General features: G+C 37.8%; 1 protein-coding gene and 1 long non-coding RNA gene across 4 annotated transcripts in view; one reads left to right on the forward strand and one right to left on the reverse strand.

Moving 5' to 3' along the window:
* Positions 1-17742, forward strand: part of LOC132194966 (sodium/hydrogen exchanger 2-like) — a 36488-nt gene extending 18746 nt beyond the window's left edge. For 2 of the 3 annotated variants that reach the window (XM_059616599.1, XM_059616600.1), the window contains exons 19-20: positions 16668-16706; positions 17155-17742. In XM_059616599.1, the coding sequence (XP_059472582.1) occupies positions 16668-16706; positions 17155-17456 (341 nt within the window). In that variant the 3' untranslated portion in view covers positions 17457-17742. The remainder of the gene's footprint in view (positions 1-16667; positions 16707-17154) is intronic. The other variant, XM_059616601.1, reaches the window with a different exon arrangement.
* LOC132194972 (uncharacterized) overlaps positions 1-19144 on the reverse strand; it is a 92784-nt gene that overhangs the window by 13905 nt on the left and 59735 nt on the right. The window lies entirely within an intron of this gene.

The following is a 19144-nucleotide window of genomic DNA, read 5'->3' on the forward strand; positions in this document are numbered from 1 at the left end:
TAGGAGTAGAAATAAATGATACCTTAAATTGGAGTGATCACTGCGATAGGGTTGTTAACAAACTTAGAGGTGTCTCCCATATATTTACTAGGTTAAAATATAAAGTGTCAGACGATATTCTTAAACTGATATACTTTGCTCATGTACAGAGTCATTTAATGTATAGTATTGTGATCTGGGGAGGTTCTTGTCATCTTATAAAAGTATTTCGAGCACAAAAAAGAGCCCTGAGAGCTATGGCTGGCGTCCGATATTGGCGATCAAATGAAGCGCTGGACACATGTAAACCATTATTCTCTAAGTATAATATTATGACTGTGCCTTCTCTGTACATTCTCGAGTGTATTAAATTTCTAGTGCAAAACCGCAGGCTATTTCAGAAATATAGTGATAACGAAGATATGAGGAGGGTAACTCGATATAATCAAGCAAACATTTGTGATAATGATCTGATTGTGAAGGAAATTAAGCTAAAAAAATCTGTTGAAAATCCCGAGTTTATGATACCAAGAATATTTAATGCCTTACCTGTAACATTGAAGATCCTCGAAAGTGACGAGGTCCTTGTAAAGAAAGTTAAATCTTTTGTACAAGAACATCAATTTTATGACCTGAACGAGTTTTATCGTTTGAATAATGTACTGTACTCTGACTTATTTTAAAAAGTTTTTGTTACTTGTAGCAATGCTTAACAAAATAAAACATATTGAATACTTGAATACTTGAATACTTTAAAGTTGGTGGTGGAGCGCGAATCATTTTGAGGATGGGTAGAAATCTAAAACATTTTTTTATTTAATTTTTTACGTTCTCTTGTTTTTGTTGCCCATATATATTTATGGTTTCTCAAAGCAATAACAAAAATGTTATTAATTTAATTTCACTAAAAATAATTATAAAATTAACTTGAAAATATTTTTCAAGTAGGAAAATTTTACACATAAAATTTCAAGGAAATTTTTTTTTTTTTTTTTTTTTTTAACTCGGTCCGACCGAGCTGGAACTCGGTCCGACCGAGCTGGAACTCGGTCCGACCGAGCTGGAACTCGGTCCGACCGAGCTGGAACTCGGTCCGACCGAGCTGGAACTCGGTCCGACCGAGCTGGAACACGGTCCGACCGAGCTGGAACTCGGTCCGACCGAACTGAAATTCGGTCCTACTGAAAGTTTATTTTTTTTAACTCTTAGCTTCTTGTGCAGTAAACAGTTATCGAATCAAATTACGTTTAAAAAGGAAATCTGGACACGACAAAAAAAATGCAAAACCACAATTTTTTTACTTCTTTGTATATGTATTTTTATGACTAAATAATTGGAGACGCTTAATTAATAAATTTATATGGAGGGAAAATTTAAAGTTGGTGGTGGAGCGCGAATCATTTTGAGGATGGGTAGGAACCTAAAACATTTTTTTATTTAATTTTTTACTTTTTCTTGTTTTTGTTGCCCATATAAATTTATGGTTTCTCAAAGCAATAACAAAAATTTTATTAATTTAATTTCACCAAAAGTAATATAAAAAAAATATAAAATAAACTTGAGAATATTTTTCAAGTAGGGAAATTTTACAGATAAAATTTCAAAGTAAAAATTCATTTTTTTTTTTTTTTTTTTTTTTTTGAACTCGGTCCGACCGAACTGGAACTCGGTCCGACCGAGCTGGAACTCGGTCCGCAAACTTTATGAGACAGTCGTGAATTCTGCAAAATGCTCTAGGTCTGCGCGTGAAGCGCAGACCTTATGGTAGAGTCGTGAATTTTACTAAATGCTCTAGGTCTGCGCGTGAAGCGCAGACCTTATGGTAGAGTCGTGAATTTCACTAAATGTTCTAGGTCTGCGCGTGAAGCGCAGACCTTATGGTAGAGTCGTGAATATTACTAAATGCTCTAGGTCTGCGCGTGAAGCGCAGACCTTACGAGAGAGTCGTGAATTCTACAAAATGCGCTATTTATAAGCTTGAAGCGGCCGAGCTGAAACTGGGTCCGACCGAGCTGGAACTCGGTCCGACCGAGCTGGAACTCGGTCCGACCGAACCGAAATTTGGTCCGACTGAAAGTTTATTTTTTTTTAACTCTTAGCTTCTTGTGCAGTAAACAGTTATCGAATCATATTACGTTTAAAAAGGAAATCTGGACACGACGAAAAAAATGCAAAACCACAATTTTTTTACTTCTTTGTATATGTATTTTAATGACTAAATAATTGGAGACGCTTAATTAATAAATTTATATGGAGGGAAAATTTAAAGTTGGTGGTGGAGCGCGAATCATTTTGAGGATGGGTAGAAATCTAAAACATTTTGTTGCCCATATATATTTATGGTTTCTCAAAGCAATAACAAAAATTTTATTAATTTAATTTCACTAAAAATAAATATAAAATTAACTTGAGAATATTTTTTTAAGTAGGGAAATTTAACAGATAAAATTTCAAAGTAAAAATTGATTTTTTTTTTTTTTTGAACTCGGTTCGACCGAGCTGGAACTCGGTCCGCAAACTTTATGAGACAGTCGTGAATTCTGCAAAATGCTCTAGGTCTGCGCGTGAAGCGCAGACCTTATGGTAGAGTCGAGAATTTCACTAAATGCTCTAGGTCTGCGCGTGAAGCGCAGACCTTATGGTAGAGTCGTGAATTTTACTAAATGCTCTAGGTCTGCGCGTGAAGCGCAGACCTTATGGAAGAGTCGCGAATTTCACTAAATGCTCTAGGTCTGCGCGTGAAGCGCAGACCTTATGGTAGAGTCGAGAATTTCACTAAATGCTCTAGGTCTGCGCGTGAAGCGCAGACCTAATGGTAGAGTCGAGAATCTCACTAAATGCACTAGGTCTGCGCGTGAAGCGCAGACCTTATGGTAGAGTAAGAATTTCACTAAATGCTCTAGGTCTGCGCGTGAAGCGCAGACCTTATGGTAGAGTCGTGAATTTCACTAAATGCTCTAGGTCTGCGCGTGAAGCGCAGACCTTATGGTAGAGTCGTGAATTTCACTTAATGCTCTAGGTCTGCGCGTGAAGCGCAGACCTTATGGTAGAGTCGTGAATTTCACTAAATGCTCTAGGTCTGCGCGTGAAGCGCAGACCTTACGAGAGAGTCGTGAATTCTACAAAATGCGCTATTTATAAGCTTGAAGCGGCCGAGCTGAAACTGGGTCCGACCGAGCTGGAACTCGGTCCGACCGAGCTGGAACTCGGTCCGACCGAGCTGGAACTCGGTCCGACCGAACTGAAATTCGGTCCGACTGAAAGTTTATTTTTTTTTAACTCTTAGCTTCTTGTGCAGTTAACAGTTATCGAATCAAATTACGTTTAAAAAGGAAATCTGGACACGAAAAAAAAAAATGCAAAACCACAATTTTTTTACTTCTTTGTATATGTATTTTAATGACTAAATAATTGGAGACGCTTAATTAATAAATTTATATGGAGGGAAAATTTAAAGTTGGTGGTGGAGAGCGAATCATTTTGAGGACGGGTAGAAATCTAAAACATTTTTTTATTTAATTTTTTACGTTCTCTTGTTTTTGTTGCCCATATATATTTATGGTTTCTCAAAGCAATAACAAAAATTTTATTAATTTAATTTCACCAAAAATAAATATAAAATTAACTTGAGAATATTTTTCAAGTAGGGAAATTTAACAGATAAAATTTCAAAGTAAAAATTGATTTTTTTTTTTTTTTTTTTTTGAACTCGGTCCGACCGAGATGGAACTCGGTCCGACCGAGCTGGAACTCGGTCCGCAAACTTTATGAGACAGTCGTGAACTCCGCAAAATGCTCTAGGTCTGCGCGTGAAGCGCAGACCTTATGGTAGAGTCGAGAATTTCACTAAATGCTCTAGGTCTGCGCGTGAAGCGCAGACCTTATGGAAGAGTCGCGAATTTCACTAAATGCTCTAGGTCTGCGCGTGAAGCGCAGACCTTATGGTAGAGTCGAGAATTTCACTAAATGCTCTAGGTCTGCGCGTGAAGCGCAGACCTAATGGTAGAGTCGAGAATCTCACTAAATGCACTAGGTCTGCGCGTGAAGCGCAGACCTTATGGTAGAGTAAGAATTTCACAAAATGCTCTAGGTCTGCGCGTGAAGCGCAGACCTTATGGTAGAGTCGTGAATTTCACTAAATGCTCTAGGTCTGCGCGTGAAGCGCAGACCTTACGAGAGAGTCGTGAATTCTACAAAATGCGCTATTTATAAGCTTGAAGCGGCCAAGCTGAAACTGGGTCCGACCGAGCTGGAACTCGGTCCGACCGAGCTGGAACTCGGTCCGACCGAGCTGGAACTCGGTCCGACCGAGCTGGAACTCGGTCCGCAAACTTTATGAGACAGTCGTGAATTCTGCAAAATGCTCTAGGTCTGCGCGTGAAGCGCAGACCTTATGGTAGAGTCGTGAATTTCACGAAATGCTCTAGGTCTGCGCGTGAAGCGCAGACCTTACGAGAGAGTCGTGAATTCTACAAAATGCGCTATTTATAAGCTTGAAGCGGCCGAGCTGAAACTGGGTCCGACCGAGCTGGAACTCGGTTCGACCGAGCTGGAACTCGGTCCGACCGAGCTGGAACTCGGTCCGACCGAGCTGGAACTCGGTCCGACCGAGCTGGAACTCGGTCCGACCGAGCTGGAACTCGGTCCGACCGAGCTGGAACTCGGTCCGACCGAGCTGGAACTCGGTCCGACCGAGCTGGAACTCGGTCCGACCGAGCTGGAACTCGGTCCGACCGAACTGAAATTCGGTCCGACTGAAAGTTTATTTTTTTTTAACTCTTAGCTTCTTGTGCAGTAAACAGTTATCGAATCAAATTACGTTTAAAAAGGAAATCTGGACACGAAAAAAAAAATGCAAAACCACAATTTTTTACTTCTTTGTATATGTATTTTAATGACTAAATAATTGGAGACGCTTAATTAATAAATTTATATGGAGGGAAAATTTAAAGTTGGTGGTGGAGCGCGAATCATTTTGAGGACGGGTAGAAATCTAAAACATTTTTTTATTTAATTTTTTACGTTCTCTTGTTTTTGTTGCCCATATATATTTATGGTTTCTCAAAGCAATAACAAAAATTTTATTAATTTAATTTCACCAAAAATAAATATAAAATTAACTTGAGAATATTTTTCAAGTAGGGAAATTTAACAGATAAAATTTCAAAGTAAAAATTGATTTTTTTTTTTTTTTTTTGAACTCGGTCCGACCGAGATGGAACTCGGTCCGACCGAGCTGGAACTCGGTCCGCAAACTTTATGAGACAGTCGTGAATTCCGCAAAATGCTCTAGGTCTGCGCGTGAAGCGCAGACCTTATGGTAGAGTCGAGAATTTCACTAAATGCTCTAGGTCTGCGCGTGAAGCGAAGACCTTATGGTAGAGACGTGAATTTTACTAAATGCTCTAGGTCTGCGCGTGAAGCGCAGACCTTATGGAAGAGTCGCGAATTTCACTAAATGCTCTAGGTCTGCGCGTGAAGCGCAGACCTAATGGTAGAGTCGAGAATCTCACTAAATGCACTAGGTCTGCGCGTGAAGCGCGGACCTTATGGTAGAGTAAGAATTTTGCTAAATGCTCTAGGTCTGCGCGTGAAGCGCAGACCTTACGAGAGAGTCGTGAATTCTACAAAATGCGCTATTTATAAGCTTGAAGCGGCCAAGCTGAAACTGGGTCCGACCGAGCTGGAACTCGGTCCGACCGAGCTGGAACTCGGTCCGACCGAGCTGGAACTCGGTCCGACCGAGCTGGAACTCGGTCCGACCGAACCGAAATTTGGTCCGACTGAAAGTTTATTTTTTTTTAACTCTTAGCTTCTTGTGCAGTAAACAGTTATCGAATCATATTACGTTTAAAAAGGAAATCTGGACACGACAAAAAAACTGCAAAACCACAATTTTTTTACTTCTTTGTATATGTATTTTAATGACTAAATAATTGGAGACGCTTAATTAATAAATTTATATGGAGGGAAAATTTAAAGTTGGTGATGGAGCGCGAATCATTTTGAGGATGGGTAGAAATCTAAAACATTTTTTTATTTAATTTTTTACGTTCTCTTGTTTTTGTTGCCCATATATATTTATGGTTTCTCAAAGCAATAACAAAAATGTTATTAATTTAATTTCACTAAAAATAATTATAAAATTAACTTGAAAATATTTTTCAAGTAGGAAAATTTTACACATAAAATTTCAAAGTAAAATTTTTTTTTTTTTTTTTTTTAAACTCGGTCTGACCGAGCTGGAACTCGGTCCGCAAACATTATGAGACAGTCGTGAATTCTGCAATATGCTCTAGGTCTGCGCATGAAGCGCAGACCTAATGGAAGAGTAGCGAATTTCACTTAATGCTCTAGGTCTGCGCATGAAGCGCAGACCTTACGAGCGAGTCGTGAATTCTACAAAATAAGCTATTTATGAGCGTGAAGCGACCGAGCTGGAACTCGGTCCGACCGAGCTGGAACTCGGTCCGATCGAGCTGGAACTCGGTCCGACCGAACCGAAATTTGGTCCGACTGAAAGTTTATTTTTTTTTAACTCTTAGCTTCTTGTGCAGTAAACAGTTATCGAATCATATTACGTTTAAAAAGGAAATCTGGACACGACAAAAAAAATGCAAAACCACAATTTTTTTACTTCTTTGTATATGTATTTTAATGACTAAATAATTGGAGACGCTTAATTAATAAATTTATATGGAGGGAAAATTTAAAGTTGGTGGTGGAGCGCGAATCATTTTGAGGATGGGTAGAAATCTAAAACATTTTTTTATTTAATTTTTTACGTTCTCTTGTTTTTGTTGCCCATATATATTTATGGTTTCTCAAAGCAATAACAAAAATGTTATTAATTTAATTTCACTAAAAATAATTATAAAATTAACTTGAAAATATTTTTCAAGTAGGAAAATTTTACACATAAAATTTCAAAGTAAAATTTTTTTTTTTTTTTTTTTTTTTAAACTCGGTCTGACCGAGCTGGTACTCGGTCCGCAAACATTATGAGACAGTCGTGAATTCTGCAATATGCTCTAGGTCTGCGCATGAAGCGCAGACCTAATGGAAGAGTAGCGAATTTCACTTAATGCTCTAGGTCTGCGCATGAAGCGCAGACCTTACGAGCGAGTCGTGAATTCTACAAAATAAGCTATTTATGAGCGTGAAGCGACCGAGCTGGAACTCGGTCCGACCGAGCTGGAACTCGCTCCGACCGAGCTGGAACTCGGTCCGACCGAGCTGGAACTCGGTCCGACCGAACTGAAATTCGGTCCTACTGAAAGTTTATTTTTTTTAACTCTTAGCTTCTTGTGCAGTAAACAGTTATCGAATCAAATTACGTTTAAAAAGGAAATCTGGACACGACAAAAAAAATGCAAAACCACAATTTTTTTACTACTTTGTATATGTATTTTTATGACTAAATAATTGGAGAGGCTTAATTAATAAATTTATATGGAGGGAAAATTAAAAGTTGGTGGTGGAGCGCGAATCATTTTGAGGATGGGTAGAAACCTAAAACATTTTTATATTTAATTTTATACTTTTTCTTGTTTTTGTTGCCCATATAAATTTATGGTTTCTCAAAGCAATAACAAAAATTTTATTAATTTAATTTCACCAAAAGTAATATAAAATAAATATAAAATAAACTAGAGAATATTTTTCAAGTAGGGAAATTTTACAGATAAAATTTTAAAGTAAAAATTCATTTTTTTTTTTTTTTTTTTTTGGAACTCGGTCCGACCGAGCTGGAACTCGGTCCGCAAACTTTATGAGACAGTCGTGAATTCTGCAAAATGCTCTAGGTCTGCGCGTGAAGCGCAGACCTTATGGTAGAGTCGAGAATTTCACTAAATGCTCTAGGTCTGCGCGTGAAGCGCAGACCTTATGGAAGAGTCGCGAATTTCACTAAATGCTCTAGGTCTGCGCGTGAAGCGCAGACCTTATGGTAGAGTCGTGAATTTCACTAAATGCTCTAGGTCTGCGCGTGAAGCGCAGACCTTATGGTAGAGTCGTGAATTTTACTAAATGCTCTAGGTCTGCGCGTGAAGCGCAGACCTTACGAGAGAGTCGTGAATTCTACAAAATGCGCTATTTATAAGCTTGAAGCGGCCAAGCTGAAACTGGGTCCGACCGAGCTGGAACTCGGTCCGACCGAGCTGGAACTCGGTCCGACCGAGCTGGAACTCGGTCCGACCGAGCTGGAACTCGGTCCGCAAACTTTATGAGACAGTCGTGAATTCTGCAAAATGCTCTAGGTCTGCGCGTGAAGCGCAGACCTTATGGTAGAGTCGTGAATTTCACTAAATGCTCTAGGTCTGCGCGTGAAGCGCAGACCTTTTGGTAGAGTCGAGAATTTCACTAAATGCTCTAGGTCTGCGCGTGAAGCGCAGACCTTATGGTAGAGTCGTGAATTTTACAGAATGATCTAGGTCTGCGCGTGAAGCGCAGACCTTACGAGAGAGTCGTGAATTCTACAAAATGCGCTATTTATAAGCTTGAAGCGGCCGAGCTGAAACTGGGTCCGACCGAGCTGGAACTCGGTTCGACCGAGCTGGAACTCGGTCCGACCGAGCTGGAACTCGGTCCGACCGAGCTGGAACTCGGTCCGACCGAGCTGGAACTCGGTCCGACCGAGCTGGAACTCGGTCCGACCGAGCTGGAACTCGGTCCGACCGAGCTGGAACTCGGTCCGACCGAGCTGGAACTCGGTCCGACCGAGCTGGAACTCGGTCCGACCGAGCTGGAACTCGGTCCGACCGAGCTGGAACTCGGTCCGACCGAACTGAAATTCGGTCCGACTGAAAGTTTATTTTTTTTTAACTCTTAGCTTCTTGTGCAGTAAACAGTTATCGAATCAAATTACGTTTAAAAAGGAAATCTGGACACGAAAAAAAAAAATGCAAAACCACAATTTTTTACTTCTTTGTATATGTATTTTAATGACTAAATAATTGGAGACGCTTAATTAATAAATTTATATGGAGGGAAAATTTAAAGTTGGTGGTGGAGCGCGAATCATTTTGAGGACGGGTAGAAATCTAAAACATTTTTTTATTTAATTTTTTACGTTCTCTTGTTTTTGTTGCCCATATATATTTATGGTTTCTCAAAGCAATAACAAAAATTTTATTAATTTAATTTCACCAAAAATAAATATAAAATTAACTTGAGAATATTTTTCAAGTAGGGAAATTTAACAGATAAAATTTCAAAGTAAAAATTGATTTTTTTTTTTTTTTTTTGAACTCGGTCCGACCGAGATGGAACTCGGTCCGACCGAGCTGGAACTCGGTCCGCAAACTTTATGAGACAGTCGTGAATTCCGCAAAATGCTCTAGGTCTGCGCGTGAAGCGCAGACCTTATGGTAGAGTCGAGAATTTCACTAAATGCTCTAGGTCTGCGCGTGAAGCGCAGACCTTATGGAAGAGTCGCGAATTTCACTAAATGCTCTAGGTCTGCGCGTGAAGCGCAGACCTAATGGTAGAGTCGAGAATCTCACTAAATGCACTAGGTCTGCGCGTGAAGCGCAGACCTTATGGTAGAGTAAGAATTTCACTAAATTCTCTAGGTCTGCGCGTGAAGCGCAGACCTTATGGTAGAGTCGTGAATTTTGCTAAATGCTCTAGGTCTGCGCGTGAAGCGCAGACCTTACGAGAGAGTCGTGAATTCTACAAAATGCGCTATTTATAAGCTTGAAGCGGCCAAGCTGAAACTGGGTCCGACCGAGCTGGAACTCGGTCCGACCGAGCTGGAACTCGGTCCGACCGAGCTGGAACTCGGTCCGACCGAACCGAAATTTGGTCCGACTGAAAGTTTATTTTTTTTTTAACTCTTAGCTTCATGTGCAGTAAACAGTTATCGAATCATATTACGTTTAAAAAGGAAATCTGGACACGACAAAAAAAATGCAAAACCACAATTTTTTTACTTCTTTGTATATGTATTTTAATGACTAAATAATTGGAGACGCTTAATTAATAAATTTATATGGAGGGAAAATTTAAAGTTGGTGGTGGAGCGCGAATCATTTTGAGGACGGGTAGAAATCTAAAACATTTTTTTATTTAATTTTTTACGTTCTCTTGTTTTTGTTGCCCATATATATTTATGGTTTCTCAAAGCAATAACAAAAATTTTATTAATTTAATTTCACCAAAAATAAATATAAAATTAACTTGAGAATATTTTTCAAGTAGGGAAATTTAACAGATAAAATTTCAAAGTTAAAATTGATTTTTTTTTTTTTTTTTTTTTTTGAACTCGGTCCGACCGAGATGGAACTCGGTCCGACCGAGCTGGAACTCGGTCCGCAAACTTTATGAGACAGTCGTGAATTCCGCAAAATGCTCTAGGTCTGCGCTTGAAGCGCAGACCTTATGGTAGAGTCGAGAATTTCACTAAATGCTCTAGGTCTGCGCGTGAAGCGCAGACCTAATGGTAGAGTCGTGAATCTCACTAAATGCTCTAGGTCTGCGCGTGAAGCGCAGACCTTATGGTAGAGTCGAGAATTTCACTAAATGCTCTAGGTCTGCGCGTGAAGCGCAGACCTTATGGTAGAGACGTGAATTTTACTAAATGCTCTAGGTCTGCGCGTGAAGCGCAGACCTTATGGAAGAGTCGCGAATTTCACTAAATGATCTAGGTCTGCGCGTGAAGCGCAGACCTTATGGTAGAGTCGTGAATTATACTAAATGCTCTAGGTCTGCGCGTGAAGCGCAGACCTTACGAGAGAGTCGTGAATTCTACAAAATGCGTTATTTATAAGCTTGAAGCGGCCGAGCTGAAACTGGGTCCGACCAAGCTGGAACTCGGTCCAACCGAGCTGGAACTCGGTCCGACCGAGCTGGAACTCGGTCCGACCGAGCTGGAACTGGGTCCGCAAACTTTATGAGACAGTCGTGAATTCTGCAAAATGCTCTAGGTCTGCGCGTGAAGCGCAGACCTTATGGTAGAGTCGTGAATTTTACTAAATGCTCTAGGTCTGCGCGTGAAGCGCAGACCTTACGAGAGAGTCGTGAATTCTACAAAATGCGCTATTTATAAGCTTGAAGCGGCCGAGCTGAAACTGGGTCCGACCGAGCTGGAACTCGGTCCGACCGAGCTGGAACTCGGTCCGACCGAGCTGGAACTCGGTCCGACCGAACTGAAATTCGGTCCGACTGAAAGTTTATTTTTTTTTAACTCTTAGCTTCTTGTGCAGTAAACAGTTATCGAATTTTAAACTTTTCCAATCGTGTCAAGGAGATATTAAAAAAACATGGAAAAAACTTAATTTAATTTTGGGAAGGACGGTCAATTCAATAGATGACACAATTTTGCGATACATGTCCCAAAAAATGGAATTTGGTGAAATATTAAATGGCTTTGGCAAGTATTTTGAATCTGCTCCTGCACTAAACTCACACATCTGCTCATTCAAAGCGACAAGACACACACCGCAGAACGAGTCGGCACCGCACAGTATGCGACTGCCTCTCGCCACTCAAACACACATTGCCCATATAATTTCAAAATTAAATAAAAACAAAGGCCCTGGCGTGGATGGAGTCTCGGTGCGCGACGTACAAAGCGCTGGAAATTCGTTCGCCCATTTATTTTGCTCTGTAATTAATAAGTCAATTAAAGTTGCTGAATATCCCCAAAGTTTAAAAACAGCACTAATACGCCCTATTTATAAAGACTCTGCCCATAATAAATTTGAAAATTATAGGCCGATCTCTATTTTGACAGTTTTTGATAAAATCTTTGAAAAATATATTGAGTTTCATCTTGTAAATTACCTAAAAGAATTTAATGTGATCGACAAAAGGCAGTATGCTTATCAGAAAGGTAAATGTGTAAATGAACTATTTATAAACTTTTCTGATTACATTAACTCTGCCTTGAAAAACAAAAAGCATGTAGCTGCAATATTTATTGATATGAAAAAAGCATTTGACGTTTTGAATTACGAAAAATTATTAAATAAGATTGAGAAAATTGGAATAAGAGGTCCTGTGCTGCAGTTAATAAAAAGCTACCTTGCAAATAGAAATTTTAAAGTCCATATTAATGAAGATAATAGTGATCGCTTCAATGCCAAGTCTGGAGTCCCCCAGGGCTCTGTTCTTGGCCCGATTTTGTTCCTGTTATTTATTAATGATCTCTTCCCATTATTGAAGAACTGTATTATTTTCATTTTTGCCGACGATGTAGTAATACTTTTTGCTCATGAAATTTTTGAGGTATGTCAACGTACAATTCAATCGGAATTTAATATTACGGTTGAGTGGTGCCATGACAACGGATTTTACATAAACACCAAAAAGACTGTTTGCCTACACATTTGTCAACCAACTGCTCGCAAAGATCTTAAGTTGAATATTTCTTGTCACAAATATGACTGTTTACATAATTTCTGTATTGACTGTAAATGTGACAATCTTAAACAAGTAGAAAGTACCAAATACCTGGGTGTAATTGTGGATCAGGATTTTACCTGGAAAATGCATCTACAAAATTTATCAAAAAAATTAAGAAAAATTATTTGTGAATTCAATTATTTAAAATCAAATATGCCATATAATGTGAGACGTATCATGTATTTTTCCCTTGCTCACTCATACTTAAATTATGGAATAACAGCGTGGGGTTCTGTGAACCTTACTGCGATAAAGTCGCTCCAAGAAAAAATTTTGTACAAAATGTGCTCAAGAAAGCAGAAGCGAACAATAGAAAACCAATTTAAGTTTTGGAATGTTTTGCCTGTTGATAAAATATTTGAACTCAATTTGATAAATGTGAAATATTTTGACTCGAATCATGGTGTCCCATATACCCACTCATACAATACGAGAATGTTGCAATCTAATCCGCTAATTGAACCGATGGCGGAAAACAAGTACTTTAACCGAACCTCAGAATATCTGTTACCCCGTTTATGGAACTCCTTGCCAAATGAATTAAAAAATTTAACAAACAAAAGTGATGTTAAATATAAAATAAAAAAACTGTTTTTGCACCTGAATTAAAAAATATTATGAAAAATGTGTAATAATGTGCACTAAGTGTAGCAGCTGATGGCCGCTTGCGGTCATCAGTCAGAATGAGCACCAGCCGATAAGCCTTCGGGCTTGGCTGGACTTGTAATATTTGAAACAATAAATATCTTTTTCCAATAAAAAAAAAAAAAAAATCAAATTACGTTTAAAAAGGAAATCTGGACACGAAAAAAAAAAATGCAAAACCACAATTTTTTTACTTCTTTGTATATGTATTTTAATGACTAAATAATTGGAGACGCTTAATTAATAAATTTATATGGAGGGAAAATTTAAAGTTGGTGGTGGAGCGCGAATCATTTTGAGGACGGGTAGAAATCTAAAACATTTTTTTATTTAATTTTTTACGTTCTCTTGTTTTTGTTGCCCATATATATTTATGGTTTCTCAAAGCAATAACAAAAATTTTATTAATTTAATTTCACCAAAAGTAATATAAAATAAATATAAAATAAACTTGAGAATATTTTTCAAGTAGGGAAATTTTACAGATAAAATTTCAAAGTAAAAATTCATTTTTTTTTTTTTTTTTTTTTTTGAACTCGGTCCGACCGAACTGGAACTCGGTCCGACCGAGCTGGAACTCGGTCCGCAAACTTTATGAGACAGTCGTGAATTCTGCAAAATGCTCTAGGTCTGCGCGTGAAGCGCAGACCTTATGGTAGAGTCGAGAATTTCACTAAATGCTCTAGGTCTGCGCGTGAAGCGCAGACCTTATGGTAGAGTCGTGAATATTACTAAATGCTCTAGGTCTGCGCGTGAAGCGCAGACCTTACGAGAGAGTCGTGAATTCTACAAAATGCACTATTTATAAGCTTGAAGCGGCCGAGCTGAAACTGGGTCCGACCGAGCTGGAACTCGGTCCGACCGAGCTGGAACTCGGTCCGATCGAGCTGGAACTCGGTCCGACCGAGCTGGAACTCGGTCCGACCGAACCGAAATTTGGTCCGACTGAAAGTTTATTTTTTTTTAACTCTTAGCTTCTTGTGCAGTAAACAGTTATCGAATCATATTACGTTTAAAAAGGAAATCTGGACACGACAAAAAAAATGCAAAACCACAATTTTTTTACTTCTTTGTATATGTATTTTAATGACTAAATAATTGGAGACGCTTAATTAATAAATTTATATGGAGGGAAAATTTAAAGTTGGTGGTGGAGCGCGAATCATTTTGAGGATGGGTAGAAATCTAAAACATTTTTTTATTTAATTTTTTACGTTCTCTTGTTTTTGTTGCCCATATATATTTATGGTTTCTCAAAGCAATAACAAAAATTTTATTAATTTAATTTCACTAAAAATAATTATAAAATTAACTTGAAAATATTTTTCAAGTAGGAAAATTTTACACATAAAATTTCAAAGTAAAATTTTTTTTTTTTTTTTTTTTTTAAACTCGGTCTGACCGAGCTGGAACTCGGTCCGCAAACATTATGAGACAGTCGTGAATTCTGCAATATGCTCTAGGTCTGCGCATGAAGCGCAGACCTAATGGAAGAGTAGCGAATTTCACTTAATGCTCTAGGTCTGCGCATGAAGCGCAGACCTTACGAGCGAGTCGTGAATTCTACAAAATAAGCTATTTATGAGCGTGAAGCGACCGAGCTGGAACTCGGTCCGACCGAGCTGGAACTCGGTCCGACCGAGCAGGAACTCGGTCCGACCGAACTGAAATTCGGTCCTACTGAAAGTTTATTTTTTTTAACTCTTAGCTTCTTGTGCAGTAAACAGTTATCGAATCAAATTACGTTTAAAAAGGAAATCTGGACACGACAAAAAAAATGCAAAACCACAATTTTTTTACTACTTTGTATATGTATTTTTATGACTAAATAATTGGAGAGGCTTAATTAATAAATTTATATGGAGGGAAAATTTAAAGTTGGTGGTGGAGCGCGAATCATTTTGAGGATGGGTAGAAACCTAAAACATTTTTTTATTTAATTTTTTACTTTTTCTTGTGTTTGTTGCCCATATAAATTTATGGTTTCTCAAAGCAATAACAAAAATTTTATTAATTTAATTTCACCAAAAGTAATATAAAATAAATATAAAATAAACTAGAGAATATTTTTCAAGTAGGGAAATTTTACAGATAAAATTTTAAAGTGAAAATTCATTTTTTTTTTTTTTTTTTTGGAACTCGGTCCGACCGAGCTGGAACTCGGTCCGCAAACTTTATGAGACAGTCGTGAATTCTGCAAAATGCTCTAGGTCTGCGCGTGAAGCGCAGACCTTATGGTAGAGTCGAGAATTTCACTAAATGCTCTAGGTCTGCGCGTGAAGCGCAGACCTTATGGAAGAGTCGCGAATATCACTAAATGCTCTAGGTCTGCGCGTGAAGCGCAGACCTAATGGAATAGTAGCGAATTTCACAAAATTGTAAGCAAAGTTGTCGTCGTAAAAAGTTCGTCTGTTAGCGAAAAGATCATACATAATTTCTCAATAGGAGCAAAGATGTTCGATATTCTGTGATTTTGGAAAATTCTGATTTCCCGGGAAAGAATCCCATATTTTGGCTCATTTTGGCTTGAAAATTTAGTGAGCAAGGCCTTTTTAACACCTTAACAATATACTTAAAAATGGAATGGAATCTTTTCAACAAAAATTTTTAACATTTACCCTCAAATCTTTCCTGGACTCACCACTATTCAAAAAGTATCCATACTTTTTCTTTACATAAAAACGACTTCACATGGTTCTTTTTTTAACCACAGTTTGAGGCTAAACAATCACTTTATTTATTTATTTAAGTAATTTTAATTACTTATTTTATTAAATTAAATATTTTAAGAAAATAGAAATGAAGAGATCGGGCTTTTCCTCGTTGCAGAAAAATTGTTTTTATTCAAAAACAAATGGCTCTACCAGTTTCGGTCACGGTCTGCGACCCTATTTCATGAGCTATTTCATGAGCAAACGCGCTGCTAATAGGTATTAGTCAGCGAGCAGCGCGTTTGCTCATGAAATAGCTCATGAAATAGGGTCGCAGACCGTGACCGAAACTGGTAGAGCCATTTGTTTTTGAATAAAAACAATTTTTCTGCAACGAGGAAAAGCCCGATCTCTTCATTTCCATGATCATCTCCTCGAGTGTCAACTTCTTCAAACAAATTTAAGAAAATAAATGAACATTTTTATGTAATGGAATCGTGTCTTTAAAATGTAAAATTGTCTATCCCTCTTGGGAATGGCACCAGCGGTAGCTGTGAAGCCGATTACACAGATTCTTCTTTTGGACCGATAACATGGTTGTCCGGGTTCAAAAGAGTATAGGATTGGTTTGGTTGTAGGGAATTTACAAAGATGATGAAGGTGGGCGGCTGCGGCCTATGGAACTATGCCGGCATTCACCTGGAATGTCTGGTGAAAACCGCAGAAAACACCAGACTGGTTAGCCGAAATTGCAGACGCATTCCTCCCAAATCTGCCTGTCGCAGTGATCAATGCACCTCTCCAATAATTTCCGAAAGTCTTGCGAATCAGAAATAGAGCTTTTCTAGCCATGACTCCAGCCAGGACAGAACCAAAAAGGCCTCCAAAATATCGGCCAAGCGCTCTAACCACTGCGCCACAATTCATATTCAAACAATAAAAATAAAAGTACTTTAAGGAGAAACGTAATTTCTATTCTAATTACAGGAGAATTTGTCGAGAAACAACATTTTTTAACAGTGAAAGGTATAGACGCTAATTCACGCTCAGCATGAAATATTTCTTGATGTATCTTATGTTACGTTTCTAATTTCATACTGTAAATAATCAATAATCATTAATTAAAAATTGTAAAATCAGTTTGCATGACATATACCTAATATAAAAAGGACTGTGTGTTGTCCCAGAAAACTGGATTCAATTTTATTGTTGCATTCTGTCATCATACTAAAGAGAAATACAAACAAGAGTTTTAGAAATTTTCGATCATTTCATTTTTATGTCATAGCTGGTCAGCTACTTTGTTAAAATTTCCTTCTTTAAAGATTTATATTGAATCTGAATCCATTTTCGTGTGATGTCTGAATGGAAGAAAGAAGCATCCATAAAAATTTCAGCATGAAATGCAATTGTACACAAAAATTTAAAAAAATTCATTGGGCATTGTGTAAAATCTTAATATTTGTTTTTCCAGAATTGCAAGGAGTTTATCCCGAAGACTTGCCTGGCATGCAGGCGATTTTCACCAGGACGAATCGGCGTCTGTCCATAGCGCGGCAAAGGTCGTCTGAGGTGCCGTCCGAGGTCATGATGAGGTCAATGTCGGACGAGCAGGCACCAGGACCGCAAACGCTGCACGTGTTGCAGCGACAGCCGCGCGTCTCAGATTCACCCAGCATCGCGGAAACCAACGAAATGGAAGAACATCGCTTGTTGAATCATCCAAATGTGCCACAAAGAAATTTGCGTCCCGGCAGCTCAGAATCGGAAGTGTGAAAAACCAATTTTTGTGTTTTCTTTGATTTTTGGTCAAATTCTGATTTCATTTTCAGAAAATTTAGTGTTATTCTGTGGTAGGTGAAAAAAGTACGCTTCTTGATTAGCAAAAGTATTTTAATCATAGGAAAAATGTGTGCCACAAATAATCTAGGATTAAAATGTAGTATTGCTGCGCAGTGCTATGTGAACGGTGCTCTAAGCTCTAAGTATTTTATTTTTGTATAACAGAGACAGCGTTTTAATTTTGATACCAAATTTCAAATGTGGAAATAAAATGCGTAGCCCCTAATTTGTGAGATTTTTAATTCCTGAAATTATTCTATTCAAAGTAGCTTGTATATTTTTTTTAGTTTTTTTTAAGGATAATTTTTTTTCCAATATTGATCAAGATTTATTCAAAAAAATTTATATTTCCTAGGGTTTTATTAGTTCCAAACAAATTTTCAAAATTCTAAAGTGATTTTCCAAGCTAATCGCGGGAGTCAATTTGTCGGAGCAAATGAAAGTAAAAATTTCAGTTTTGTTTTATATCCGTTAAAGAATATTAATGTGAATTTTCAATGTCTGCCTTTTTCAATTTCATTTTCCCTGTAATTAATTTGAAAAAAAGTGAATATAAAATTATTTAAGTGTCAATTAAAAATTTCCGCTGGAACACTTGGCGGTTCAACAAAAATTACAAAATTGATGAATCTAATTTTAAACTCAAAGCCGTCAAAAACCAAATTCTGGTAAGTTTCTTTCAGTTTTAAAGGAGCGGGGAGAGGAGGAAAAAGTCTTATTTTAATTCGAAGAGTGCAGAGCAATTATTTTGTTAATTCAAAAAGAGTGAAGACGGCAAGAAAGTTAGGGCGGGCCTTGTCTGAATTTTTAAATGCCAAAAAATGTTTCGTTGCCGATAATATAATTTCATTAAAATACTATTAAGATGCTTACAATTATAGAGAATATAAAATATTAATTTCATCCCAAAAAAATGGTGGGGATAAAAAAAAGAAAACCTAATTTTATACGTCAGGGCTTTTATCACATTTCAATCGATCTAAACAATCAAATCGCAAACTTAATGTTAGAATAGATATTATTGTAAAAAAAATCTAACTCTCTTTATGAACATTCTTTGAGTTCAATGTCAACACTTCATGGTCTGTTCATGGTGAAAAAAACATCATTTTTTAACGTGAAGATTACAAAATGAAGAAATCGGGCTTTTAGGAAAAGCCCGTTTTTTTTCTTCATTTCCATGGTCATCTCCTCGAGTGTCAACTTCTTCAAACTAAAGATTAATCCGGTTTAATTTATTTTATATAGTTGGTCCACAACAGTATGAGAGTTTATTAATTTTGCCAAGAAATAACATGGGCGTAATATCTGAATACAAATGTGCCTTGCTTCAGATATAAAAGCTTTTTTCTGGAGAAAAAAAATTAATTTTTCAATGCAACGACTGGAGGAAGTTTCTCTAGAAAACTACAATCATTTTTCCAGTGGAGTATTTATACTTAAATATTTCTCGTCATTTTGGCCGCAAATGGAGCGTGCAGCGGAATTTTTCGGTTCGCCCCCGACTTGCACCCCCATGCGTTTTCTTTCGCTTCTGTAATTTATCCTGCGCGCCGCACTGACGGCTGTCTCGTGTCAATAATCGCGTACATGAGAAGAGCCAGCTAGGAAATTCGACCCCG

Source organism: Neocloeon triangulifer, unplaced genomic scaffold (assembly GCF_031216515.1).
Source record: "Neocloeon triangulifer isolate White Clay Creek 2 clone unplaced genomic scaffold, ASM3121651v1 ptg000008l, whole genome shotgun sequence".
In the NCBI taxonomy this organism is placed as follows: domain Eukaryota; kingdom Metazoa; phylum Arthropoda; class Insecta; order Ephemeroptera; family Baetidae; genus Neocloeon; species Neocloeon triangulifer.